This window comes from Calonectris borealis, chromosome 1, assembly GCF_964195595.1.
Source record: "Calonectris borealis chromosome 1, bCalBor7.hap1.2, whole genome shotgun sequence".
NCBI lineage: Eukaryota > Metazoa > Chordata > Aves > Procellariiformes > Procellariidae > Calonectris > Calonectris borealis.
Window position 1 is genome coordinate 13,874,199 of NC_134312.1, and position 27,416 is coordinate 13,901,614.

The 27,416-nt window shown below is 39.4% G+C and overlaps 1 protein-coding gene across 1 annotated transcript in view; it reads left to right on the plus strand.

Moving 5' to 3' along the window:
- The first annotated feature begins 320 nt into the window (after positions 1-320).
- The window catches only part of GSAP (gamma-secretase activating protein), a 48,241-nt gene continuing 21,145 nt past the window's right edge, over positions 321-27,416 (plus strand). The window contains exons 1-18 of the mRNA XM_075144621.1: positions 321-529; positions 4,077-4,150; positions 8,629-8,685; positions 9,403-9,472; positions 9,876-9,932; positions 10,066-10,154; positions 10,588-10,657; positions 11,762-11,811; positions 13,100-13,204; positions 14,159-14,218; positions 14,890-14,933; positions 16,568-16,653; positions 21,150-21,227; positions 23,481-23,558; positions 24,027-24,119; positions 25,399-25,616; positions 25,909-25,978; positions 26,685-26,767. Of these exons, the coding sequence (XP_075000722.1) occupies positions 445-529; positions 4,077-4,150; positions 8,629-8,685; positions 9,403-9,472; positions 9,876-9,932; positions 10,066-10,154; positions 10,588-10,657; positions 11,762-11,811; positions 13,100-13,204; positions 14,159-14,218; positions 14,890-14,933; positions 16,568-16,653; positions 21,150-21,227; positions 23,481-23,558; positions 24,027-24,119; positions 25,399-25,616; positions 25,909-25,978; positions 26,685-26,767 (1,467 nt within the window). The 5' untranslated portion in view covers positions 321-444. The remainder of the gene's footprint in view (positions 530-4,076; positions 4,151-8,628; positions 8,686-9,402; positions 9,473-9,875; positions 9,933-10,065; positions 10,155-10,587; positions 10,658-11,761; positions 11,812-13,099; positions 13,205-14,158; positions 14,219-14,889; positions 14,934-16,567; positions 16,654-21,149; positions 21,228-23,480; positions 23,559-24,026; positions 24,120-25,398; positions 25,617-25,908; positions 25,979-26,684; positions 26,768-27,416) is intronic.

Here is a 27,416-nt window from a genome sequence, read left to right on the forward strand (position 1 = left end):
GAGCCTGGGCGCCAGCTCCAACGGGCAAACCAGGGCCTTCGACTCCACCTGAAGCCCCCCCGGTCACCTGCGCGCAGGCTGCCCCCGTGGCGGGGCTCTGGGGTGCTGTCCCCGCTGCCCCCGTCCCCCGGTAGGCAGCGGAAGACCACGGGGCCTCGGGGCGGGACCAGCACCACCGGAACCCCTCAGCAAGCCCGCCCCGCCGCCGGCTGAGGGGGACGGAGGAAGGCGGGAGCGTGCCCAGCCACTCCGCGCCGCCGACAGCAGGGTGACACCCGCCGCGCCCAATGGACGCCGAGGCGATCCGAGCGGGCGGGCCCATGGCGGCGGCCGCCCTGCAGGAGCCGGTGCGGTGGGGCGGGGAGCTCCGGCGGCCGGAGCGGAGCCGCGCTGGGCCGGCGGCCGCTCCGTGTCCCATGTGGACCGGGGCGAGAGGAGGGCCCTATGCTGCTTCACCTGGTAGCCGAGTTTGACCTGCAGAGGGATGTGGTCCCCTGGCTGGCAGCGCGGGGTTGGGCCGCGGCTCTAGGTAACGCCGCGGCGGATGGCGCTGCTCCGGCGGGCTCCGCTGTGGCGGGGCCGCCCGCTTCCGCGCTCCCCGGGGAGGGCCGAAGAGAGCCCCCTCCCTCCCTCCCTCCCTCCCTCCGGCCGCCCACCCGCCCGCTCGCTCCTAGCCACCTGCGTGCGCTGCCCTCTCCCGCGGGCGGAGGAGCCGGGCCTGAGGCGAGACCCCCGGGTGCGGCTCCCCAGGGGCCTGCGCCTTCCAGCCAGGGCCGCGCCGCCTCCGGCCGCGAGGGGGTCGGGGCTAATGGCGGCGGGGTGTACCCCCTCCGGAGCGGGGTGCGGGGATCGGCCGCTGCCCCCCCCTCGGCCGGGCTCTAGAGGAGCGAGGTACGCCCGCCCCCGGGCCGCCTGTCGGCGAGGGGCTCTGCCCCTGGGTGCCTGTGGCCGGGTACTTGAGGCGGGGAAGTCTGATGTCCTCAAGGAACTTCTCACGTGCCGAAAGCACTTCTGCACGTCCGCTGCCCTCCGCAGCTTGTTTGTTTCTTCTGCTTCTTCACACGTGTTTGTTTGGGTTTTTGCCTTTTTTTTTCTTTCCTCCCCCCCAAAAAGACTTAGCACGACTCCCTCTCCCTTTCAGGCAGGGGGAAAAAAACACTCGAACACTTTTGTCTACGTGGTAAACGAGTGCTAGTTAAAATTAGATAAAGTGTTAGCTATCACAGCAGTGTGCGATAGCTAGCGTAGCGAGCGCTTGATGTAGTGGTTGGGAAAAAAGAATGACCCCACCGTATTCTTGGCCCTGTGGTTTTTTGCTTGTGTTTGTTCTCATTCATCTGCAGGACAGCTGGCTCAGTTCTGCTTTTCAGAAAATGATGGAAACCTTAGTCTAAAAAAAAAAAAACAAGACTCTAATAATTATTACTTCAGTAGAAATAGATGGTCATTGATGCACCATGTGATGAACTTGAAACCTCAGCTCCTTTGGTTGCTTTTAATTAACTCAAAATATTTAACTTGCTTCTCATGTTGAGGGCATGTTATCAAATAGTTTCGTAAGAACTTGGTTGGAGGTAAACCAGAAAGTAACAACTTTTTTTGGTTTTATAAAAGAAAACTATTTACCAAGCCATCAGTTACAAAATCTGTTAAAAATTATTTCACATATACTAGATAGTTTACTGAACAGCTGTTGAATGATGTAAAATTCTGAAATTCTCCATGCATAATCAATTCATCTATGAATTTATCAGTTCATCTGTGATGAATTCAATGAGTCAATTAACCTATGCGTTTATGTCATAAAGATCGCAAAATGCTGCTGACCTATGTTTGGGAAAGGGACAATTGCATTCAGCTTTTTAAAATGTAATGTAGACTCTTCATTCAGTAAATGCCCCTGGTAATACAGAAGAATCTAGGTTGGAAGGTGCACCTGATCAGATACCAGCATTGCTGTATGCCTTTCAATTTTTGTCTGCGTATACCAACTTTATCCCCTGATGTAGTGCTGTTGTATTAGGAATGTGAAGGTGGGAGGTAGAAATTTGAAAAGATTCATTTAAACATCAAAGAAATACCTATTCACAGAAAGCAAATAATTTTTAGGAGTCGTGGTACTTTTGTGTCAGTGGTTTCAGATGTTATAGTTATTCATATTTATTATTTTCTTTCCTGAGGACTTGAAAGCCCTTGATAGTGTGTGAGGATTTCTAGTTGCATGAGAGCTGGGAGCTATGATGATGGGAGGGCAGCGGCAAGTGTAGAGAACCAACCTTGTTCTCTTTATTTTTGTATGAGCTGCGTATAATGGCCTTCAGGAAATCAAACTCTGCATTCTCCTGAGTATGTTGATAAGTGTTGTTTGCTGGGCAGGCAGGTTGGGTTGGTTCTTTTGCAGCCCTTCATCTGCTGGTCTAAGCTGTGGGGATGAGGAAGAAATTGTAATTCTGCAGAGTTGTACTGCAGGACTTTCCAAGGGCGGAGATGATTGCTACTTCTTCTTTGGCTCCATATTCCCGCTGACAATGTTCAGTGGCATGAAACTTGCTTCTGACACAGAACTTTTTCAACACTTTTAAGATCTCTGTGTTGGGTGATGGAGAAGCTCATTGACATGGAGATTTCTTGTGGACCTTCTTCTCTAGTTAAATTCTGTTCTGAGGAAGTATTGTATGAAAGAGAAGTGTGGAGACTGTAGTACTCATCTTGAAAGTTTGAGGTGGTGGTTAAATTCTGGGAAGTTTCCACTAAAAGAAGAGCAGAATATATGGTTATCTGAGACTTTCTCAGTCGTCACTGGCTAGCCCTAATGTAGTGGTTTTGTAGTGTACTTTGATCTGAAACCAGTAGAAAGTGATGCGTCGTTAAATGTACAGTAAGGATTTTCATTGTCCTCCCACAACAAAATACAGAATTTATTTCCTTCTGATAATACTTGTAAAAAGTTTTTTTCTTATCACTGCAAGCTGTACAAGCCAGTTCGTAGTATCAGGCATGTGAAACTAAGTTTCACATGTCTTCCTTCTATCAATGCTTTGTGATAACTGCAAAGTAAATAGTGTCGAACTTGGCTAAATGCTTGCCGAGAGTTGTGGAGAATTGTTTTTGTTGATGATTACTCAACTATAGGCTACCTTTATTTTAAAACTAGGACCAATCATGCAGCTGTCAACCTTTTAAGGGCAAAATTTCCAGTTTTGATGAAAGTTCCATCTGAGATAAACACATTTTTGGTGGCTGCAGTGATTAGAAAACAGAAAAGCAGCATCAGGGAAGCATGCATTTTTGTCATCTTGAGTACAACATTTTATCTTTTTTTTCTGGCATTTTCCTTTACTTTTTATTTCGCGCTGCTTTGTCCAGATGCATTCTTCTCTTTCTGAGTCCATCCTAGCTTCCTGCTTATCTGTTTCCCTTTTAACCCTACTCTTTCATTCACACCCCACATCGTATCTCTTGTCCTGCATTGCTTAATTCCCTTGTACCTGTAGGTACGTTGCATATATATATGGTGCTTAATCTTGTGGTTCTTGGGGGGCTGTTGTTGTAGAGCTAATCTCTGAAGATGTAGTTTATTTCCAGGCGTTCCTTTGGGATGCTGAAGAGGCAGGTGGGAGCAAGTGACACTTTCTGTCGGGCTAGTTCTATCTCCCTGTAATGTTCTGAGGATCAGAGTGCAACTTAACTGTTTGAATCCCATGTTGTGTATAATGGATAAATGCAATTTTTTTTTTTTTTCTGTGAATGGAAGATAGTGAAAAGCACATTCCATTTTCATCACAAAAGGTAGTGGCCATTAGAATCACAATTATAATGAAGAGTTAGGAGTTTATGTAAATAATTCTTTCCTGTGTGTTTTGAAACCCCTTAACTATTTTGTGTTGAAGTTTATCAGAAAATCATGGTGTAAGAAAGTCTCTCTCTGTTTCCAGAAGGGAGTAATTTTGGCATGTACGAAGAAGTATTTATATCTAAAAGTGTATTTAGTATCTTTGCTTAAAGTGTGCATAAATTGTATGATGAAATTTCAGCTCAAATGAAAATCCTGTGCCTTTTGATACTTATCATTTCAGGTACTTCTGAGAATTCATCAGCGCTCTACGTTGTAAATGTTGAAAGAAATGGAAAAATTATTTATACGTGGAAGGTAAGTCTGTCTTGGAACTTAATAAAAATAGAGCAGAGGATAACTTTGTATGTGTATCTATGCCTAATTGAGTTGTCGTAGTTTAAAACTTCTTGCAGTGAGGGTTAGAACATGAAAACTCGACTGATTACAACTTGGGGGGTTGGGCAATGGGAAAATACCTGTCTCCACTTCAAACAAAGGTAAAGAATGATGAAATGGAGAGTAAAGTACTGACCTGATTAAGTCCATAGTGTTTTTGCTGTTGATTTTTTTGGGGGCCAGAATCTCACCCTGAATGAAATGCCATTTCTTTAACAGATCAACTCTTAATAAGCAGCACATTCTTTCACCCTCAGAATTTCTCAGGGAAGTCTGACTATTAAATTTATGTGCACTGCATTAGTTAAATACGTTTCCTCCTACCAATATATATGTTAAGATGCCATTTATCTAACACTAACTCTGCTTCTGCCTTTCTTCTTAGCACTTTATTGCAAGTAGTCTGAAGTAACTCTTGTTTATTTGATGTCTTGAATTATCTAGAGCTATCCTTTTTAACATAGAATTCTGTTCTCCATGGCATATGTATAGCTTTTAGGTTGAAACGCCTGTAGTTCCAAGAGATTTTTAAATGGTTTGAGGTTTCCCTGTGATGAGAGAAGCTGTGGTTCTTTGCTGTGCATCTCGGCGAAATCTGTAGACCCAGGTGGATTTTGGAGGATCTTGGTTCTTGAAGAGTACAGATTGGAGATAGCAGACTCCAGTAGAATAGGGCTACCTTTTGTTCCCCTCCCGCTAAACAATGCTAAAACTCTGCAGCTTCCCTAGGGTTAAGGGAAGAGGTGAGGCCTTCATCAAGGTATAATACTCTTTAACTGTGGGTGGATGTTTCCTTTAGTACAAGCATAGGAAGGGGAGTCTGTACAAGACAGCAGTAACCATAAAAACAACACTAAAGAATGTGTCAAGTGTTTTTTTTTGCATTGCTCAATACTCTAGAAAGACATAATGAAAGTAACCCATGTAGCTCCCAACAGGAAATCTGGTACTGCATATATGTGATGTTGCTGCTTTCTAGCATCTATGGAATCTCACACTAAGCTTTTTTAGGCTTCTAACAGCAGACTCCAACTGCCTTGTATGCTGTTCAGGCTCTTGCAGCTGGCACAAGGGGTGAGCTGTAGCTCGAGGTTTACACGTCTAAACGTAGGTGTCTGCCTGCGTGCTAGGTGTCTAAGTTCCCATTGTAGTCAGCAGGGATCTGGTCAAAGCAGTTGGTGGAGTTTAGAGAACTGGCCACGTGTAGCCTGTATTTTGGGAGGAGGTGTGTGGGGTGGCGGAGGTGGACAAATACTCATTAGACTCCATTGACTGAATAGGGCAATGACTGTCAGGAGGATTTAAACATCTAGGCTTAGTTCCCCAAACCTAGAGGTAAAGGCTGCATAGGAGGTCACTGAAAATGTTTGCAGTAGTTTCTCTTTCCTAATTTTGGGAATAAAGTGACCTCTGCAACCTGTGTGGTAGGAATGGCTGGATGACGAAACCTGAGAACTGGAACTAGCAAACTGCACAGCTGTGCTGCAGTTTTTACCTCTCAAATGCCATCCCAAAGGAGATGCTGCTGCTTTTTATTTTCTTGGTCTCTTACCATGATAAAGTAGTCTGATCTTTTTCTCCTGAGTGAGTCAGCCTGCTGAAGAACCAGCCTCTATTTATTCCTCTGTTGGGAAGGATGCTGACATATTTTGTTTGCTTCTACTATAAGTGTTTTTTTGCACTTGCTAGTGGGCAAACTGGAAGATACTTCCTGGAGTTTTCTCACAAAGAACAAACGTATCTTAAGGTGGTATTGCATTAAATATATGATGCTTCTCCCAGAGAGAAGTTGTTCATAGTGTGTGGTATGCATTTCTTTCTTGGATCAATAAAAATCCTGCTCATCAGCTGAAAGTGTTGGTATCCACTTAGATGCTATTGATGTCGATGGGAGTCAATACCTCCACGCTTCTCTGCGTGCATGATAAGAACATGTGGGTATGTCTGCCCCAAAGCTCGTGTTAGTCTAGGTGGCTTGTATATTGGTAGGAGCACATATGGGGGCCCACACTGTAGCTGCATAGCTGCATACCCAGTATCCTGAACAGGCTGGGTCCTGAGCTGCTAATGCTGTGCCTTTCCTGATGTCTGTGCTTTTATTACATTTTATTACATTAGTTATGTCTGTGTCAGCTGCAGTCACACCTTGGGACTGTGATACCTTAAAGCAGGACTGAATTTTTTTCTTTCTCTCAAGAGTAGAATGCTAAAAAATAGCAAGTGTTGGGAGAATTGTGTGTCTGTGTCTGTCTTTTTACACTTTACTACTGACTTAATAAGGATTCAATCCAAATGTTTCCTTTTCTGAAACAGTCCATTGACAAAGTGTGGGTATAGTTCTGTGGTTTTGGAGTTTATTGCAAACCTTTTAAGAGTAGTATCCATTCATATTTACATAGAAAAAAAAGAGTCTTGGTGTATGCATCTTAGTGAATGTCAAGTAGTTTTAGGCCCCGATTTGACACTTCTTTTAAATTTTTACAAACTTGTTCTAAAATATAAGTATTCTTTGCGCTTTGCTATTCTGTTCTGCTAATATACATGATCACACTGGAAAGCTTACCTGGGGAAAACAGACTGCTTCTAGTGTCTGCAGCTAGTCCTCCTCTTTCCTTAAACTTATGTTGGAGAAATCACCATGTAATTACAGCTTCTAACAAACTACAGATCTTACTGAGTTGTTAAGGGAGTATCTCTTTCTCTTTCTCTCTCTCTCTCTCCCCCCCTTCATGATAAACTGTTTATAACTAATGAGCTACCACTTTTGCAAGACACAGCTATATGTCTGTGAGCCTTTCCTGTTGGTTTTATAGCAGCAAACTGTAGCTGTGACATTGTCAGTGAGGATAGCGCACGAACAAGGATGTAAACTAAACTGAGCTGCCCTGGCTTGTTTCCTAATAGATACAAATAGAAAACAACCTTTGTCTGCTAAGTGGAAGAAAATCAACTGCATTCTGCGTGAAATCGGGGGAAGGTGGAGAATGAGCTTTATTTTCAAGCTTATTTTAGACATTGCATTGTACTGTGGTTTTGACAGTGTCTGTCTTTCATGACATTGATAGTTGGTGTAAAGGAAGATATTTTTAACAGAAAGTGCCAGCGCTTCTATTTTGCAAGGCAATACAAGAATCTTTAGAGTAAACATGAAAACAAGTGTCTTAGCTTATACACAGATACAGGCACTGATGTAGTCCTGTTACCAGTCTTGTAAAGTATATTTTTCAGTAGCTAAGTACAGAGGATGTTAGCGTTTCAGACACACTTGGAAAGAAAGGTTATTTTTGAAAGCACTTGCTTAACCTTAAATTAGGAGGCTGGAAGTCTGTGTCTTAATATAAAGACATTTTGTTTTCCTAGTTTAAATCAGAAGTCAAAGACTTTTGTCATTGTCACAACATAATGAGACACTCAGACCCCTTAGGAAGAGAATACTCAGGCTTTTGTTTTAACTTCACAAAGCAAGATGCCATAACTTTGTACATAACCACAGATTTCTCCCCTCTCCCCCCAAGCTGTAATTAAAAACAACGATGCTCACTGTTTGAATACAAGCCTATGTGGCTGGATTTCATTTCAACAGTTTAGCAATTTAGTGCCTATACCTAGAGTACATTAATAGACTTCCGCTTGATTTGATATGCAATATATGCTGCCAAGCAGAATTTATTTTTAATTTTTGTTTTTAAATATTTTGAAAATTTAAAGCATGGTAAAAATTACCAAGAAGAAAAGTTTTGATCGGTGTAGTCTTAGAAGTGCCCCAAACAAAATCATTGTATGTTATTATCAATAAGTTAGAATGTGTTATGTTTCTTTTCAAAGACAGCAGGCTAATGGTGTCATCTGAGCTTGTGAAATATATTTAGCCTTCAAACAATCATTTCCTAAGGCAGAGCTGAAATTCTTTTTCCAGTCTGCAGCCAGATCCCTGCAAGCTGTGTTTGGTCATGTTTGATGTTTCTGTGCTCCCTTTTGGAGCAATGACCCACCGAGTTGGTGGGGTTTGGAGTACCAGCCTTAAATCTTCCAGGGGCCATAGCATCCCCTTTCATTCTTGTACAGACATCTCTCTTCCTGGCCCTACTGCCTATAACTAAAACCAGTTTAGAACTAGGGAGAAGCACTTGGCTTATGCAACGTGGGCTGTGGATTGGCCACATTTCAGCTTTATCGCATGTGTTAGTTCTAAAAGGAAAAAAAAAAATCTTCGTTCTCTTTCTTGCCTCGCTTTCTTGGAATGAGATCATTAACTGCCTGTTTATAGGACAGGGAAGTGTGTGAGGATGTGTGTCAAGGGGCGGGGGGAAGAGGAGAGGGAAGTAGGAAAAAAATAAAAACAATGTTTAACTTTGTATATATTTACATTGCAAGTGCTAATTTGTTTTTATCCATAGGGAAATCAGAGAAATACTCATATTGGATTGTACGATCTTCAGACTAAACAAAATGAGGTGAGAGCGATACTAGGCTTCTCCCTGGTGAAGACAGTGCTGTAGTGTTTCAGATTTTGATGCCTGATGCAACATAGTATGTTATGTCCTTAAGGAGTATGTACTTGTTTGAAACAGAGGAAAGACCAGAGAAGGTACTCGATGCTCAATAGTATTGAGATGCAGAACATTACAGAACATCTGAATGACTTGGGAGTAGTAAAGCATCATGTCTGCTATCTTTATTTCTAAACAACCAATTCAAGCCCTTTCCACTCCTCTTCACACTGAACATGTGTGCTAAGAAGTAAATGTTTTGGGTTTTCTTTGTTATGTGTGCATCATCAGTCTGTTTGGTGCTACCATTTGTAAGAAATTATTTTAAAACTGAATGTACTGCAATTCAGTGGCTGGAATAATGATAACAGGCCTTTGCAGGTGTCCCCATAACAGTATGAAATGGGTGAAATTTCATATTTACATAAAGGTCTGCTATGCTGCTCCAGTGGCAACATAGAGCTCAAAAGAACCAGTAAGAAACAAACAAATTCTTGAGAATGAGAAAAAGGAGAACTGATATAATTGAGGCTTGAAATATGGTTCTGGCTGTGAAATAATTTGCTTTAAAAATAAAAATGGTGTACTGGTCAGCAGTGTTTTCCTAAGGAGAAGTAATTAGATCCTTTTCTTTATATAGTTAAAAAAATAATTTATTAGCATTAATGTGTTTCTCTATAGCACCTCTATATGTTTGAGAGGGATCTACGCATAATCAGTTGTTCGGTCAACAATGAAAGGACGTTATTGGGTAAATATGTGTTTTATCATTAAATTTTTTTGTCATAGTAAAGATGATTTAGTTTAGTAGCATGATACATTTGGATCTAGAATTATTTAAATCTATTTTGACCCATATGTTTCCCACAGCAGTCTATGCATTTCAGTGGATCCATCACCAACATAAAGACACAGCTGTAATGATATTGCTGTTTTATTAAAACAAAAATCTAAGACATACTGATCCTTTGTTCACATCCCCTTCCTGCATTTATACATACCTCCTATATCTAGAAGAGCTTCTGTTGTTCCTTTAAGATACACGTTTTGGTAAAAAAAAAAATTGTGATGCTTGCTCTCCAAGAGTGTTTAATAAGATTAATATCGAATATGCATGCTCACTGTGGTTGTATTGTTTTTTTTTTTCCCCTTAGCGGTCAGCTTCCGTCAATATACAGAGGAAGAAAGAATAAGTCGGCTATTACAGTCAGGTACTACAAGTGGATTGTTTTAGTACTCTTAGAAATATTGTACCCTTTTGCCTTTTTTCCCCACGTAATTTCTGTTTAGAAAACAAAATTGTGTATGCAAGATAACGCTATCTAAAACATGTTCTTTTTGCAGTATCCAAGTATTTAACCTTGCTAATTGAAATTCATCCCATTAATAACGTGAGAGTCCTAAAGGCTGTGGATAGCTGTGTTCGAGTACAGGTAATTATTCAACTAATCTAAACGTAAAGCTTTTTAATCCACTATGCTAGAGAGAAAAAGTGGTTGAGTGCAGAAATATCTCATGTTATCTTGCAGCTGTTACAGAGATAGTGTGCCCGTGTTTCTTCATAGAATGAAAAAAATGAGAAACTTCATAAAATGTTTGATGTAGAATATTTCTCTGACATGAAGGCTACTTTTTTTATTTCTCTTCAGTCCCCCGAAGCTTGCAATTATAGTGATTGGTGACTATTAGTCTGTAATAATAGCTATTTTTATTAATTAAATATCATTAGTGTGCCTGTCTTAATTTGAAAATATGTAAACATAAGTATGTAAACATCCAGCTAAAAAAAAAAAACCCACAACATTTTAGATCAGTGTTCTAAACTACTTTGGTTATTTACTTACTTTTTTGAAACTTTCTGTATAGTTTCTTTATCCAGTTGAAGGCAGAAATACCTCTACAGAAAGTCGCCTCTTGCTAGTTTCAGAAGACAAATGTGAGTTAATATTTTGAAAGTACATCACTATTCTTTTACTTTAAGATGATCATTATAGATTATATTTTTGGTAGACTTTTATTGGGGGAAAAAAAACAGGGGGAAAAAAAAAGGGTGTGAGCTATTCTAGGTATTCCAAATGTCTTTCAAAAACTGTATAATTTAATGGGTTTTTTTTTTCAATGTTAGCAGAATGACCAGCTTTGATTGCAATTATTTGCTTAATTCATGCATTCATCAGTTATCTTTATTTCTAAAAAAGCTAAAAGAGACTTTTATAGCTGCCTATATAAATTCAGAGCAGATTGACTGACTATGAGAGATTGACTATGTGATTTAACGCGTGACAAGTGGCATAAGAATAGGACAATAGTTCCTTGGATTCAGCTAACTTGCATGTTCAGCCTAATCTAATGGGAGGGAATGGATAGAGGTGGACACTTGGAAAAGGCTGTTTATCCCTCTTGCTTTTCAGTCTTATTATAGAGAGAGATCGCTTTTCCCATCTTTTTGGAGAGGCCCATCTTCTCTGCTAAGCTAGACACCAACCTTTAGGTAGCTGCATTTAGGTGGGCAGAGTTCACCTCCTAATACATTCACAAAATGCTGTGAACTATATCAGAAACATGTATAACATCTGCTGGGTGAATCTGGCACCCTTCGCATAGGCAAACCACCAATAACTTTTAGGAATTTTGCGTGGTGAGGTGGTATTCATGCTAGGAAGTGAAACAGGGCTAGGGTGTAGTCTCAGGCACAGGCATGCAGCTCTGCATGCTCTTTTTTTATAAGTGTGCTCCTTGGCTTGGTTTGGCATGTTTCAGTCGGCACTCTTCCTGACGGTGCTGCGCTGATGTGGGCAGAGAACTGTTTCCACGAGGTGGTATGGCTGAGGCCACCCTCGGCTCAGGAATGGAGGAGAGGCCGTGTGTCTGCATAGGCACCTGTGTTCGTATATCACAGATTTCCTCTTACACTGAGTTAAACTTTCCTGGCCCTAATGTGTTCTTATAGCATTCTAAGAAGTGAGATTGTTTAATAAGCTGTATAAAAGCATATAAAAATGTATGTTTGTAATGATTTTTTTTTAAATATATTTTAAAGATATTGAACAATTTGACATTCATGTTGTTGCAGAAGAAGAACACAAAGTGGTAAGACTTGAAAAATCTTGGCTTTTGAGTTTTTTTGCTTTAATTGAAAATTTAAACATTTGTAATTTTAGCTAACTGTCTCTGTATTTTTATACTCGGGCAACAGAAAGTATATTAAAGAAAGTATTGATAGTGTGGCAGCTTATGCAGCTAACCACAAAGCTGATTGAAAAACCTGTATACTTGTGTAAGCTATGAGGAAAGTTACTTATTTTATTGGGTTTTGTTTGTTGTTGAATGCGTCTGTATGTTAGAAGTTGGGAGTAAATATAGTGTGTATTAATTTTTAAACCATTTAAAATATTTGCAGAGTCACCTTCCTATCTTTGCCTTTTGGGAGTCTGTGTGTCCCAGTAAAGATTTCATCTAAAAAACAAGTAAACAAACAAAAGGCATAAAACTTAGATTTACTCCAAGTACTGTGAATGTTCCAGTCTCTTTTTCCCCTCATCTCCTTTTCCTGTTGTTAACATGAATTTGTCTTCAACAAATTGTGGATGTTTTGCTTAAAAGACTTATTATTAATAAACATACATCTAATATAGTAAAAAATTGTGTCATGAAAGCCCATGTTTCACTTTATGGAGACAAATATAGGTTTGGAAGGAAAAAGTTAAAGTCCTGATTTTCAGTCACTTTGAAGTCTTTCATGGTTTTCTCAAAGTTTATCATTGCTTTTAAAGCAGGTGAGTTTTATATGCTAGACTACAGTAGTGAAGTAAAGACTAAGATAAATCTGATTTCTTTCTAACAAACAGATTTGTTTTGGTTGACATGAAATCTCCCTACAACTTTCAAAAGTGCATTTATACAATCCCAACAGTTTTCCACAATTCTAGCCCTTTTCCTACTGCCAGTACTCTCCATCATGTGGCTGAGACTTTGTACAGAAATCCGTTCTGGAGCGAACACATCTTCCTTCAATAGTTAATGTAACTGGTTCTGAACTGACTGTGGTATTTCACTCCTCTCCCCTTCTCTGTGATGAAGGGTGCCATCTGTTTTTCTTTCTTCCCTTTGAGCAGCTTAAGTGGTGAATTTCTTGCAAGCAAGGAAATCTCAAAGAAAATATTTGGTAGTAGGTGTAACTGTGCTTCTGATCTCTTTAAACTGAGCACCTTGCACGCAACAAAGATGGACTTTGTGCAGCTAAAAAGTAGCATATTCCCTCCAAGCACCTTAGTATTTGCGCCTCTTCTGTCGTTGCTTTTCTCTTTAAAGCATGGACTCTGTGTAATTGTTATAGAACCTTATTTGATGACTTCTAATGTTCTTTCTTTGGCTTTAGGTAATTCAAAACTCAGGTCAGCTTCCAAGAGCCAGAGTTGCAGATGATCTTATTTGGGCACAATGGGATATGGTGGAACAAAGGCTCTTCTACATTGTTCCAAAGGTGAGATGAAAGTCATTCTAGTAGTTTTGTTTCTGTCTGTCTCATGACAGTAAAGTTTTGAGTGTGGGGGTAATAATAGTGTGAGTTTGTTTTTCATTAGAATAGTCTGTCTTGTTTCCGCCTCAAATAACCTGAAGCAAAAGCCAGATTTGCCTTAACTGCTATTTGTGCATAGTACATTGCAAGAAGACTGGTGGTCTTAGTGCTTTCTATAAAAAGGGTGGGTTTGTTAGGTTTTTTGGCTTTAAAAAGGTCTTTTATTCAAAAGAATCTAAATCTAACAAAAACTCTCTTGAGTATAATACCCCTGTTCTAGAGAATTCACATCTAGAAAGTATGTTGTACACAGACTTATTGAGTGACCAAATGAGGGCAGGTTCTTAGCTAGAAATGCTGAAACTCTTTGGGTTTGGTTTTTTTGTTTGTTTGTTTTGTTTGAGGGACTATTTGCACTTGATGTATTCTATGTAAATGAAAATTGATTTTTCTTAACTCTTCTTAGCCACCAAAAAAAATATGAGTGTTAGGAAATAACAGGAAGTGAACTGTGATGAGAAATGTATTCCTGTTTTTGTTTCTGAGATACCCTTTTTAAACTGACCAATGTAAGATACAGTTCATTTTGCTATATAGGTAGTTATGGAAAATGTTTTTTTAACTTTCTCGAATGTGTGTGTGTGTGTGTGAGACATGTAATGCTATGCTTCAAGTGAAGGCCCACGCAATTATAGATGATTGGCAGATAATGATCTGGGACAGGAAGGAAGCATGTCATAGTGCTATTGTGGGGGGTTATATGTGGTTTTTAAAGTCGTCTTTTGTCCCCTAACTTCTGCATATCTGTTAGCAAAGCGGGTTGAGTGTGCAGAACGGTGTGGAGTATCCAATCACTTTTCAGTCTATATGATATGCTTTCTATTTTATCAGTTACAAAACACATCCTCTTAATTCCAGGAATCAAAGAGTACTTTAAAATGTGTCCAGTTTTATCCTGATGAAAACTTTGTCTCAATAGTAAGTCATGAGTATTTTATTATACAATGGTTTTGAATGGGATGTAATTATGTGTTCCAGGAACTGACACAGAGATCTGTTTCACTGTCTTTTATTATTGCAACTTTTGCAGAGGAAAACTGGGTTTTGTTTTTCCATTTGGGTTTTTTTGCATTATATTCTTTTCAAGAATATATTCAGTCAGATTCAGATTGCGCCACAGTAAGGTAACTTCAGTGGAATTGCACAGATACTGACCTAGAAGTAAGTGACATTCATTATATTGATCTTATACTCAAGTATTGAAAAGCAGGGTTATCAAATGTACTAGACAAAGAAACCATGTACTAATTTTGTGTCAGTTTTAAGCGAGACAGGAAAAGCTGTTGCGACCAAAATACAGAGAACAGAACATCAAAATTACAACTGTTGAACTTGTCATTGTTACTAGACTTGTCCCAGTGGCTGAAATTTGCTCTAATGCAGGAAGTTGAATATCTCACAATTTTTTTTTTTTTAAAAATAAGCTATTTTATGGCTTTGGGGGTGACTGTAAGGATTAGAGGAGGATAAATAAACTTTGTTAAAATGTTTAATCTGGTGAAATGTGAGTTTGACATATTTTACTGGTCTGAAATATTAATCATAGTATACTGACCTCACTAAATAACTGGTTTGTTTTTGGTTAACAGCTGGAATCACACCTGGATATTTCTGTAAATGACACACAATTAAAGTAAGCTTTTTTAATGTCCTAGTTTGCCTTCCTTCTAATATATAGGGTAATGTTTTACAAACCTAAGTAAAATTTGTCCAGTCCACAGTATCTTTGTTTGCAGTTGCCTACATGGTACTGGAACATAAGAATAATTTGAACACTGTGTCCAAACCTCCAGTTCCTCTCATTTTCATCAGGGTCAACTGTAAAATGTAATTTAATCCTTGACTGCTTTTTGGTGCCGTTTTTTAAAATTATTTGTCTGAAGAGCTAGTTATAGGTTAAGCCATCCTTCCTCTGAGTATTCTGTACCTATTTAAATCAATTTGTTTTAATCTTTTAATCTTAATGTTGTAGTGGTGATGTCAAAATTCCTGTCAAGGGAAGCTCTCCATTTTTAATTGCTGCTACATGTTTTACTGGGCAGTTAACCAGACCAGTAGCTCCTTTTTAGAGCCTATAGATACTGCCTGTACTCTTTTCTCCTCCAGCATCCTATTTCCAGCCAGCCTGCACTTTCAAAGGCTAAGATTCGTCTGATTCTATCTGTGTCTACCATGCACATGACTACATGTGAGCTTGTCTCCTTAAGGCTCCCTTTTAATTGAGGAAAAACTAGTCAGGATGGTCTGACTCTCAGTCATAATTCGTCTCATTCTCATCTATCTTCAATCAGTTGAATTTACATTCCAAAAAGGCCTGTTTCTCTTTGTGAATAAAAAGGGAGGCTAAAGCTACTAGATCAGATATCAACAACTGAAGGTAGTTGAGTTCCACCCTGCCCAAACTGTGGCTCTCAGAATGTCTCAGTGCTATGCAGAAGGCTCAGTGTGGTGCTATGCACATGCAGGTTTCCCTAAAAGGGCAGTGTATCCTCCTGCAGTTAATACTGAAAAAATCCAACTCTTGTAAGAGCTTCAATGCTATTTTTTTTTGTTTTTTTCCAAAATTATTGCGGAAGATCTAGGGGAAAATCTCTACAGGATCAAAATCCTTTCTGGAAAAAACCCCAACCAACCAACCAAAAAAAAGACCAACAACAAAAAAGCCAGAGCAGACTGACTACAATCTTCTGTTGCAGGTTCTGCATGGCAAAAATAGGACTTGTAGATTTTAAAGATATGTAAAGCCATTAAAGCGCAGGCAGCATGAGACTGAAAAAGAATGTCATGGTATAACAAGTTCCATGCGAGTGTGATTTTTGTGCTTTCCTTTTCGAGTATTTCCGCTGAAATTAGTGTGCCTAATTGCAGATTAAAATGTAGCTTTACAGACATAAGAATGGTAGAGAGGCTGCAAAGCCTTTGAGTTCTCAGGTATGATGAATGTTTAGATTTCCAGTACTTCATCAGAACTTGCTTCTGCTTCAAAGTATAGGAATGGTTGGTCAATGCTGCAGTAAGTGAATTTGAAGTTTGCAGGTATAATCAAAATAGTTGGTTTCTGATAACAGTGTGCAGTCTTGGGATTCTCATTTCTAACAGCATTGAGTGGGTTAGTTAAAGCCTAATTTAACTTGCATTAGAGAACATTTGATTATAATTTAATTAGTATGTTTTGCTTACATAATGACTGTTCTTGTGATCTTTGTGTTGTGATGAATCCCTGTGGATGAAGAAGTGATTTATTTAGTGATCTTTATTTACTCATAGACTTGTGAATTTTGGATATGATTACTGTCAAGACCAAGATGTTGCGTCTAAATCTTTGAATCTTCAGGTTTTTACAAGTAAAGCAGGTAATGAATAAATACAAGTATTGTCAAAATGATCTCTACTAGTAATTATCATGCAGTGTAATCATAATTGATTACTAAATTTCTTCGTAAGACATTATATATATTAGTATTTTTTGTGTGGTTTTTTTGTATGAGTGTGAGATTTTTATTCCTTTAGAGTATACTTGACAGATAACTGTGAGGAGAGGGAGAAGGCAACTGTGCACTATTTTTCGTATTAAGTTTTTTTACCCTCTGAAAGCTGCATTCCAAGTTGAGCAGAAGAGTACCTAGGGTTTTATATATCAACACAACAATAAAACAGTCACCCAGAAACTTCAAAGAACTGGTATCATGCACTCATATGGTGAAATATCTCAGTCTAAGCACACTGTAGCATTTTCTGCTAGTTTCAGAACACAGGTGGTACCAAAGCACAGTTGTGTATTACATTAGAGCAATTTAATGTTAAAACTGACCAAAAATGTATTAGAAAGTAAATTCAAGGAAGGTTTTGGCTAGGTCTGTTGTCTGGGTAGGTAGTTGTGTTACAGAGTGGACACGTGTAAATGGAGCATGTGCAATACAGTTTCTAAGAGCTTCATATTGCTGTTAGAATGTGCTGTTAGAATGTGGACTTAGAAGGTCCAAGTATGTGATACTAAACTTAGTATGTGATATTTAAGGGTTTAGTATATATATGATTCCTTAAACTTAAACCTAAAGTGTTCCTTAAACCTTTAGGATTTAGGAGTCTCTCTGCATCTGAATGCATGCCATGAGCTTTTTTTTTTTGTTAAAAACTGGTCTCAAGAGGCATCTGTGATGAACAGATTTTCAGCTTCTAAATTAGACCATACTGCCAAGCAGAGATGGTGTCTGATTAACCTTTGAATAGTCTACAGAGTTGTACAGGGATATGGCGTGTTGCAGAAGTGGCTTTACATCTCACTTCTTAAGGCGTGCTGTATGCACACGGGCGAATTGCTGAGGTATTTGCCAGTTGTGTTGAAATGACCATCAATGCAAATGAAGGGAAATACCGTTTCCTTACATGGATTTTTTTCTTACCAACTCAGACAGCACGCTTACAAAGATTAGAGGGAAGGAAGTAGAAATAAGAGAATACCAAGTTTCTAACTACCAAACGTAGATTAGGCTACTTTTTCTCTGTTAGCATATTATTTCTTGTACAAACAGCCTGTCCAATAATGGAAAATGTTATTGATTTGTATATGTAAGTTTCATTTCAAACCTATACTTCTCTAGGGTTTGTTCAGATTGAAGCACCTCCTTTTAGTTTAGGATGAAATTCAGTCTTCCTCCAACAAGACTGTTATTTGGTTACCCTGAAGTAAAATGTTCTTTTCCATCTGGCAACACAGTATCTAAATTCTGTGTGGAACCTTCCACATGCGCTTTTCCTTGCGGCTGATGTGAAACACATAATTTGACAATTACACTTACTAAATGAGTATTGCATATGGCTTTTCATAGAATGTTGCTTGAAACCGAGGATTGCTTTGCACAACCCACTTTGAGTAACTAACAGTTTGGAGCAAATGGTTTTGGCGATGAGACCATATCTAGTTGTTGAAGAACACTGTGGGTAATCACACTAAAGTTCCCTTTTGTGCCTCTTATTTGTGGTGATTTACAAAACTGGACTGCGAGCCCTTTGGGGCACAGGCTATGCCTTCTGTGGAACTGCTAGCATGCTTCAAATATTAATGCCGATATCCCTATTTGTACCGTTTGGACATCTCTGGCAAAGAATAATTGGCATAACTTCAAAATGGAATATTCCATGCAATTTACCATTTAATAAAACTGTTGCTGGCTACTGCCAATTTGAACTATGAATGAAATCGCTCTTCCTTTCTCAAACTTCCACAGTGGAAGAAAAGTAGCCCTGTTCAGCAGAGACAAAATGTCTCCAGATAAAAACCCCTATGTACTTCTAGATTAGCTCAGATCAAGCAGTTCTAGTCTCAGAATTAACTTTGTCCAGAATTCAGTGGTTATTTAAACAACACTGGGCTGTTATGTTTTCTTTTAGAGCTTTAGAATTACTTTTCAATTAAATTTGCTCAGTATTAAAAAAAGTGCAGGCAGTAAGATGACATAAACCGTGGATTACTGTCACCTAACTTTACCTGCCTAAAAGTTAAATATCTGGAGTATATTTATAGAGAGAAATAAGCATCTCCAGAGGATGATTGCTTCTATCCATATTTCTTCATTTGCTGTATAGGAGTCTAAATGAGAGATGTTTGGATGGCTGAAGTTAGGTGAGGCAAGTCACTCCTAAGCCAGTACAACTAGACAAAATGCCCTGGTGCAATGTCGTATTTGAATTGTGACACTTGGATGCCATGTTGAGATGTTGGTACAGCCTTACATTTTATGCTTCTGCATGAACAGAAATGAGAAATTTGAAGTTAAAGTTTCCTAGGGAAAACTTCACGTCTTCATAAGTGACTTACAATTTCAGTGGTATGATGTTTATTTATCAAGTGGCAGAGTTGTAATTGTTGTTTCCCTAATTATGCTGAATGTAGTAGCTCGCTGTTTCTCTCTGAGTAGAACTTAATTTTTAAATGCTTCCTTTTTTTTTTACTTTGTTGTGGTTGAGATCTTTTTTCCCTTTTATTTCTGAAAAGATAAGAGTCCATCCAAAAATATCTTCATGTGAGTCTTCTCACCTTATGGCATTTAGCTACAGCTCTTACTGTTTGCAAATGATTTTGGAATGGATAGTGTAGAAGACCTGGTTCTGCCTTTGCCTGAAACACTGTTATAGGTGCAATAGGATAACAAGCTTTCCCTGCATCAGCGCAACCCAGCTCTAATTTGTAGAGAGCACTGGTAAGGGTAGGAAAGGAATTTGTCTCATACTCTGGGTCTCTGACTGCTCTAATGGGATTGCCAAGTTGGTATCAGATGTGACATTGCTTGGACTTGCTGATCTGCGACTGTCGTGTTTCTATCTGTGTTAATGAAGCACCATTTGATATTTTCTGTTGTTCGTAGATCAGTTCGTTGACTTTTGGACCAGTGTCCTAGAGTTGAAAGATGCACGTCCTATTAATAGTCCCCCATAGCCACTGTTTTTGTGATCAGCTTGCATATACTACCCACCGACACTTCAATCTGAACAGACTCACTTGCATGTTGCACAATTTACAGGACAGTGTATACACTAGCCTCCAGCATACAAGAAAGAAATCTGCAGTGTTGGAAGGGAGCTGTTGATAATAAAACAGCATTGTGGGTTGCTGGAGCTTTTCCAGTCTTCATGAGTCCTGATGCTGCTACTTTAAAAATTATGCATGCTCTGAAAGATGCCAAGTGCTCTGGCAAAATGCCCTATCTGTTGTCTAAATGACTCAAATATCTAAGCAAAACTGTATCAAACAATATTCAATCAGCTAAGAATAAGCAGGAAAAAAAATTGCATCTCAAAAGAAAGTATTTACCTTCCCCAGTGTTGTGAAGTGCCTCAGCCATATCTGTATCACAGCTATGGTACAGCCTTGTGGTCTGAAGTCCAACGCTTTTAACCAAGTAAAATACCTTGGTAGCTGTGCTTTTTTTGTGCTTGTGCTTTTTCCATATTGTGGCTTTTTCTGTATACCTTCTATATATAAACTTTTGGTTTTTTACAGAACAGTATCTGTATTAGTATTACCTTTTTTTTTCTTTTAAGTGATAAACTTTCAATAAAGGTAAAAGGTGAATGGTCATAGTTGTGGCCCGGCTTTCCCAACTGTATTGGGATAATGTGGTTTGAAAGCCGTTTCTAACATGAATGCTAAAGCAGCTTGCCAAAGCGTCAGAGTAAGTGGATTAAAGTTTTTGTAAGAGGTGGAGGGAGGGCTACCATCCAGTAGAGTCAAAACAGTATCAGTCTGATATAGAATTAGGCTGGGAGGAGGGAGCATTCCTGCACAGAGTACCTTGGCTGAAATAAGCTTGTGCCAAGGACTGACTTTTCTCCTAAAAAAGGAATTAATGGCTCTTTGGGCTGGAAAGGGGAGAAGTGACTATCATTTCTAGTGTGAGAAAGCTCTAGTAGTGTATCATCATGCTGCTGCCAATGTGAAATTACTTAGAAAGCAAACAAAATGTGTTTTATTATGTTGTTCTGTGCATATTTGACAGTCCCTGAACAGATTGAGGCAGTCTGTGGAGAGAAGGCTTGATCAGTTTTCTAGCTGCAAGCATGATTTCTACTGGGAAGGGCTAAAAATGTACTTCTAAAGAGAAGAACTGGCCATGTCAGAACCCAGGTTTCCATTGTGCCATATTGCCTCCTCTGTTTTCTCTTCCTTGGTGTTCACTAGGTAAATGATGGTTAGAGATACGTAATATGTATTTGTGTAATCTTTACCTTCTTTGAGAGATTATTTTTAGTTTCTAATTTGAAACAGTCTTGCATTTGTTTTGTGCAGTGTAAAGATGTCTAGGTATTCAGGTGGACAAGTCAATTTTCTTTTCCTTTTTTGTCTTTTTAGGAGGCTTGTGTGTGTGTTGTAGTCTAGCCTCTGATATTCCTGATGAAATAATGTACTCCATATATTTTTTACATAAAGGTAAGATTAACCTGTTAAGTTATGCTTTATTTTGGAGAATGTCACTTTGCTGAAAGAGTCACAGAATGCCTTGCAAAACAAATAACTACCAAAGTCTGCAGACAATTAACTACTGTGGCTAGTGTTTAAAGACGGCAGCTGCCTTTAGCTGCAAAGTTGACTTTCCTGCTGTAAACTTCCTGCCTGATGCTGAACGAGTAGCTTCAAACCAGTGGCCTCGTGAGTGGCTATTAATTTGGCCCTTATTTCTAGCCAGACTTTCTGGCATGCTGAGCACAAACATCAATGAAATCTGTGGGAACTTGCAGGTGTGTTGTACTTATGCCATAAGGCATTTGTATGGGAAATAGAGCCAACAGCTCTTAGCTTGAATGTCTGTTTACAGTTCCAGTTCAACATGTCATTTTCACAGCAAGAGGTGCAACACCCACTGACTGTAGGAATAGTTGCTATGTCAGTGGTGCTCTAGCTCTTAATTTTAAGACCTTTTTTTTTTTTGAAAAGAATAAAGAACATTGTTTTATTCTGATCAGAATAGCATATGTCATTAGCAAGATCTTTCTCGTTTGATAAAGGGAGGAGAGAGGCGAATTACTTTTCAATTGAGAAGCTGCATAGTATGGAGTAACCATGTTCAAGTGGACAACATACTTCTGTTTTACTTTAAGTGTTTGCTTTCTTGTGTCAGGAAACTTTTCATATGTCAGAGCTGCACTAACATGTTGCTTTGCTGCTGGAACATTGTGGGATTGAATGAACTGCATTTTTGTGTTCTTGAAGGCACTAACAAATTGGAAAAGTCCATTCTGGGTGTGGCAGCACTCTGCATTGTACTACTATGAAGGGTTGATTTCCCCAGATGTACTTGATGTGTAGCTGAAGGGTGGTTGTGTTGCTTGGAGCCAACCATGGCCCTTCTACATCCCTAAGTGTACCAGGAAGAAACTGAGGATAAATGTGGTGACATTGACCAGCTGCATCTGAAATGACCTTCATGGAATGGAGTTGTTTGGTGCAGAGCTGGTTGTGAATTCATGTAAGATGCATCAGCCATATGAGAGAATTTTAAGACTGGTCCTGATGTGACCCACAGAAGCAGTGGTATATCAGGTCCATAAGCCACATTTTGGAGACGTCTAAGGAGTTCAGTCTGTGCTGCAGCATCTGTAAACTCGGAAGGAAGCTTCCTGCCCCCTGTTAAAGCAGTCACTTGATGTAGCATAAACACAAAAGTCATGATGTTGCAGGTGTATTCTGCAGTTGCATGTGTTTGCGTTGGCAAGTAACAGTGTGGTGATCATGAGTATACTGACTCATTGCAGGCAAACTTCAGTCAGTATTTTGTGTGAAAAACTATTTTGTTTTAGATACCCCTTCATCTGTAGTGTTGCTGTTGGTCTTGGAGGTCTCATTTTTCTTTTTTTGCAGCACAGATAAAGCATATCTCTCTGCCGAGGTCAGGAATCAAAGTCCTGGATGAGTGGCTGAAGCATGAACTACTTTTTTCCTCGGTGGTCCTGTAAACTGTGGATCTATCATTTTATCTTGAATTTTCATGCAGTATTAAGTAGAATCCTAATCATGACACCATTCAGCCTTTAGGATATTACAGCGTAGACATTTGGAGGCCAGTCATTTTCTCCTCAGTTATTCTAATCTTCAGCTTTTCTCAGAGATTGAGGAAGTTTGAGGGCTCTATGTCATTCTTACTCGATGCCAGAAGAAGTATGGTGCAAGTCTAGAATAAAATAACAGCTGTGCCGATGCAAAGCCCATGCAAACACAGCACGTCTGAAATTAGCCTATGTTTAAACAGAGCTGAACTACATTACAGCAATAGGGCATGCAGATAAACAAACTGGAAATTCTTTAAAGCAGTTGAAAGATTACCAAAATGCGAAGCACAGCTATGTAAAGGATTTGTGTTTCAGGTTTTTTTGGGGGGAGGTATTTTTACACAAGCTTGCTCTGGGATGAATGCTTCTTTAAACATGAACATAGGCTGTGCAGTGCATGGCCAGTTTCCGCATACTAAAGAACTGCATTGTGTGGGTGCAGGTCTACTAAGTATGCAGCAACTCTGTTTAGGATGAAGTAAATCTGTCTGTGCAGACAAGCCCGTAAAACAATCTAAAATATCCCTGTTTGGGTGTATTGGCTCTGCTGAAGTTTCTAGCTATAAAGTCATACTTGGCTTATGACAGATGGTGTTTATTGTCTGGGTTTTTTAAAAGTATTATTATTTTTCCCCAGGTTACAACAAAACTTTTACAGTTTCTCTAGAAAGAACAGAATCTCATCAATTGAAGGAAGTGGCTTTTATGAATCTTGGTAGGTTACTTGTGTTACTTCCCTGTGTGACTGCCATTGTCTGTCGCCAGTAGGGAGACAAATGGCTAACCCTTCTCTAGAAGGAAAGGATTTTTTTTTCTTGATTTTAAGTAGTTGTGTTTTTTGCTGCTTTTTTTTGCTTAACTTTTATATTTGGCGTTTGGTACTGCAATACCTCACTATTAGTAAGCAACTTCCTTTGAAATTGCCTCAGAATCTGCTCTGGAGATCAGCTGATGAGTTCTTGAGTGTCTCAAGCCTCTTGAATCCTCCCCTGGAAACCCAAATGTGTTACTAGTGTTTCCTGTGTTAATACAACAGCAGCTTTTAATCAACTCCTTTTATATTTCCTAGATAGAATCAATTCCATCAGGGAGAAGTGGACCAAGATGAGAATCATGTGAAACAGCCTCTTAAAGCAAATAAGTGAACAAGTGCTAAATTGACCACTGTTATTTCTTTAAATAGACTATTATGTGGCTGCTTATTTGCCTGGCCAGTTCCTGCACCTCCTGAATATTCAGCATCCTGACCTGCTGTGCTATAGTTTATTTCTGACAGGTATAGTAGACTGCTGCTTGAACTAATTTTATTGTTGTAGTGGAAACTTGTTCGAATCTTTTTACATGGGAGTTGTATTGCTCAATGTTTGCTTTATTGCACAGTGTTCTGAAGAAGGAGAGGGATTGAAAAAACAAGAATGGCATTTTTGCCACTTTCCATTTTAAAAAGAGAATCTGAAGTGACATTTCATACTTCATCCATTACGTACTTCTAGCTTGTTATGAAATGGAAGAAGACCTTTGACTGAATTTGAAATTCTTTGCCTTGGTTTCATAGTTTCCCTTCCCCCATCTTTGCACATGCTTCTCGGTCCTCCACTGTTCTCATATTTCACATGGAGATGTAAATTTGATTTTACATTTCCTTCCTCCAATTGAGTTGCTCTAAATGTGCGCGTTTGGAGGGTGTGGGGAGAGGAAATCTGTGTTTCCTTCACCTGATCAGGCTGATGCAATTTGATTTAGAGTCTCATCTGAGAGGCATGTCATTTCATTTCCAAAAAACATGTCTTTATGGGAAGTGGGTTATTTTTGGAAGTGGGGGGCTTTTGTTTGAAAACAGAAATCTGTTCTTCTGATTGGGTGAAGGAGAGGTAAGTAGTGGGAACTGGTGCAGGGGCAGCATCACAGAAAGCTAATACCTGTTGTGTATACATAATGAAATACTGTTCTGCTAGAAGGAGTGCAAAGCATCACTGTTGTATGGTGGGCCTGATTTCTCTGATGCAAAGGGTCTGGAATCCTTCTGTATAGTACTGTGGTGGTGAACCTTAGTACTAGCATAAATAAAGTGGTCTTGATCCGATGCTTCAATCAGTAATCATAGAGCAGAACCATCCTGTTCTGGCCATTGGGATTGATGGTAAGAGATCCACCAATACAAGTTTGTATCATGATTCTGCATGTGAGCAGTTCTGAACTGTACCGGTATGCTTAGGTGCTAATGCTAGTGTTGAATCTCTATTACTAGCCTTGTGCCCTTCTCTGTTCCATCCTATGTGCTCTGATTTGTCCTATGACAGCATTGTGAGCCTCAAATCTGTACACCCTCTCTGCTTCAGCAGTAAGGAAGGAGAGAACTGAGTATGGACTGTGCTCCTCATTTACTTCTTTTACCCAGCCAGCACCATCCTCCTCTTCAGCATAATACCAGGGCAGCTAGTACAAGAGGCAGACTGTTTCTTACTGCTGGGGAGCTGGGACTTTTAAGAGAAATACTGGTAGCAGCCAAATTTTGTGTTCTTAGTCCTTTTTGTTCTCAAACCAATGTTCTTCAGGTGAGGATGCAAGAATTGACACATTGCAACACTGCTCCATCCGATCCCCACTTGTGTCAACAGTCTTGGATTGCCACATGGGAAGTATGTATGCCGTGAGCATCAGTGACAGCGCCTTACTACAGTTCCTACAGAACAGCCAACGAGACAGTGAGAGATTGGCAGCTCTACATTGTGCTCTGCTACACTTCCAACACACAGAAGACTTGGAAATGCAGGTGGGAAAAGACTGTCCTCTAAGTTTTTTCAGTGACAAAGCAGGGTTAGGGCATGAGTGATATCAGCCGAAGAAGAAAAGTCCTGATTCACATGTACCTTTTGGCAGTGCCAAGAGGCTGATCAGCTGGGCTGCCCAAACCGCTTTGTTGGTCAAGGCTGTCCTGAAAACATTTATCTCTGTATCACTACTTTATGCAAAGTGTTACCCCCGAAAACAAAGTTTCTACAGTTTCTTACAACACATGCTTAAAGAGAGAGATGTGACAAACTCCCCTGTTCTCATTCTGACAGATTATTTGGTGGATTTCTGAGAACCTGTCAACCTGTCATTCTTTTGACCCCATTCAAGAATTTATCATCGGTAGGTATTTCTTTTCCTGCATACTGAATTTTCCTGCGTACCCTAGTTGTCACTTAAGGAGAAGCCACAATGTCACAAACTGATTCTCTTCCTTCCAAACTTTTTGGTTGTGATTTTTGTTAACTGACATGCATGTTTTGGTGTTGGAGAATATCAGTAGTTTAGAAGATACATAGATCTCTCAAAATCAGATTGGCAGTAAAACTTTTCAAACGCATTCTTCTGTCTAGGGGGACAAATAGATTTATCATTATTTTAGGTCAGTGGAGAGCAAATTCTCGATCTGGCTCCTGTCTTGGATATCTGGGATGTAAATAATTGAGATTGGAGCAGAGGAACAAATCTCCTCTAGCGTAGCCCAAACCATTTTTTCATGAGGATTTGGCATATCATGATATTCTCTTCTAATAGCTGATTCCTCAGCCTAGCCAGTGCATGTCCTGTGCCCTGAGCCTTTGTACAAAGGACCCCTGCAGTGCTGAGCTGTAGCCAAGCAGCTGACCCGGCCCTGCAGCCATCTGGACTTCTCTTCCTCCTTTTGTGCACAGAATGGGACCAGTTCCACCATGGAGGAAGCTGTTTCAGAGTCAGCAGCAGGATTTGTCCCTAAAAAAGTGTTAGATAAGGAACTGACTGTGAAGCCTACTCTTGTTAACTGATAGTTTATACAATTTTGCCCTTATAAATCTTTTTACATTGCATTCAGCCTCCCTGTACTGCAGAATGTGTCCAGAAACTCACAACCTGGATAAACTTTTGCCCTACACGTCACTGCTTGACTGGATTGGGGTAAGATAACAGCTGGTACTTTAATTAATAGCTAGAGGGAGTCTGGTTTTTCTCCCTTAATACAGCCTTTAATTTGTATGCCTTACCTTTTCATAGACATGCTCTAAATCCATATCTGTGCTTTATGCCCGTTTTATTTTGTCAAGTCTTAACCTTAGTGTTGTTTTTCATGAGTCCTATTTTTTGTCAACAAATAAAAGCATTTATAAAACAAGAACAGCTACTATAATGGGACAGATGATTAAATCTCTCAGTTTACATAATGAGGTATTAATTTATTGCTTACCATATGAGGTTTATAATGAATATAGAATATATTTAACCAGCAAAATCATGTAGTTATTTTCAATACAAACAGTATCAGTAGAGTTAAGATTTATGAGTAAGTTTGCAGGAGTAAAATAACTTTAGGCAAGATGCTACAGTTGGAGCAAATAGCTTATTTTAATTTCTCTGATTTGACACTGTTCTAATATATTGTCTTTTTTTAAATGAGATGAATGAGAGAAATGTCTTCCATGTTTCTTTTTGGTAAAACTGAATGTACGTTTTGGCTAGCTAGCTAGTTTCACAAAGGACACAGGTAATGGAGATTCACTTAGATATATAAACAGGCCCATGTTTTATGCTATATTATTTATATTCTTAT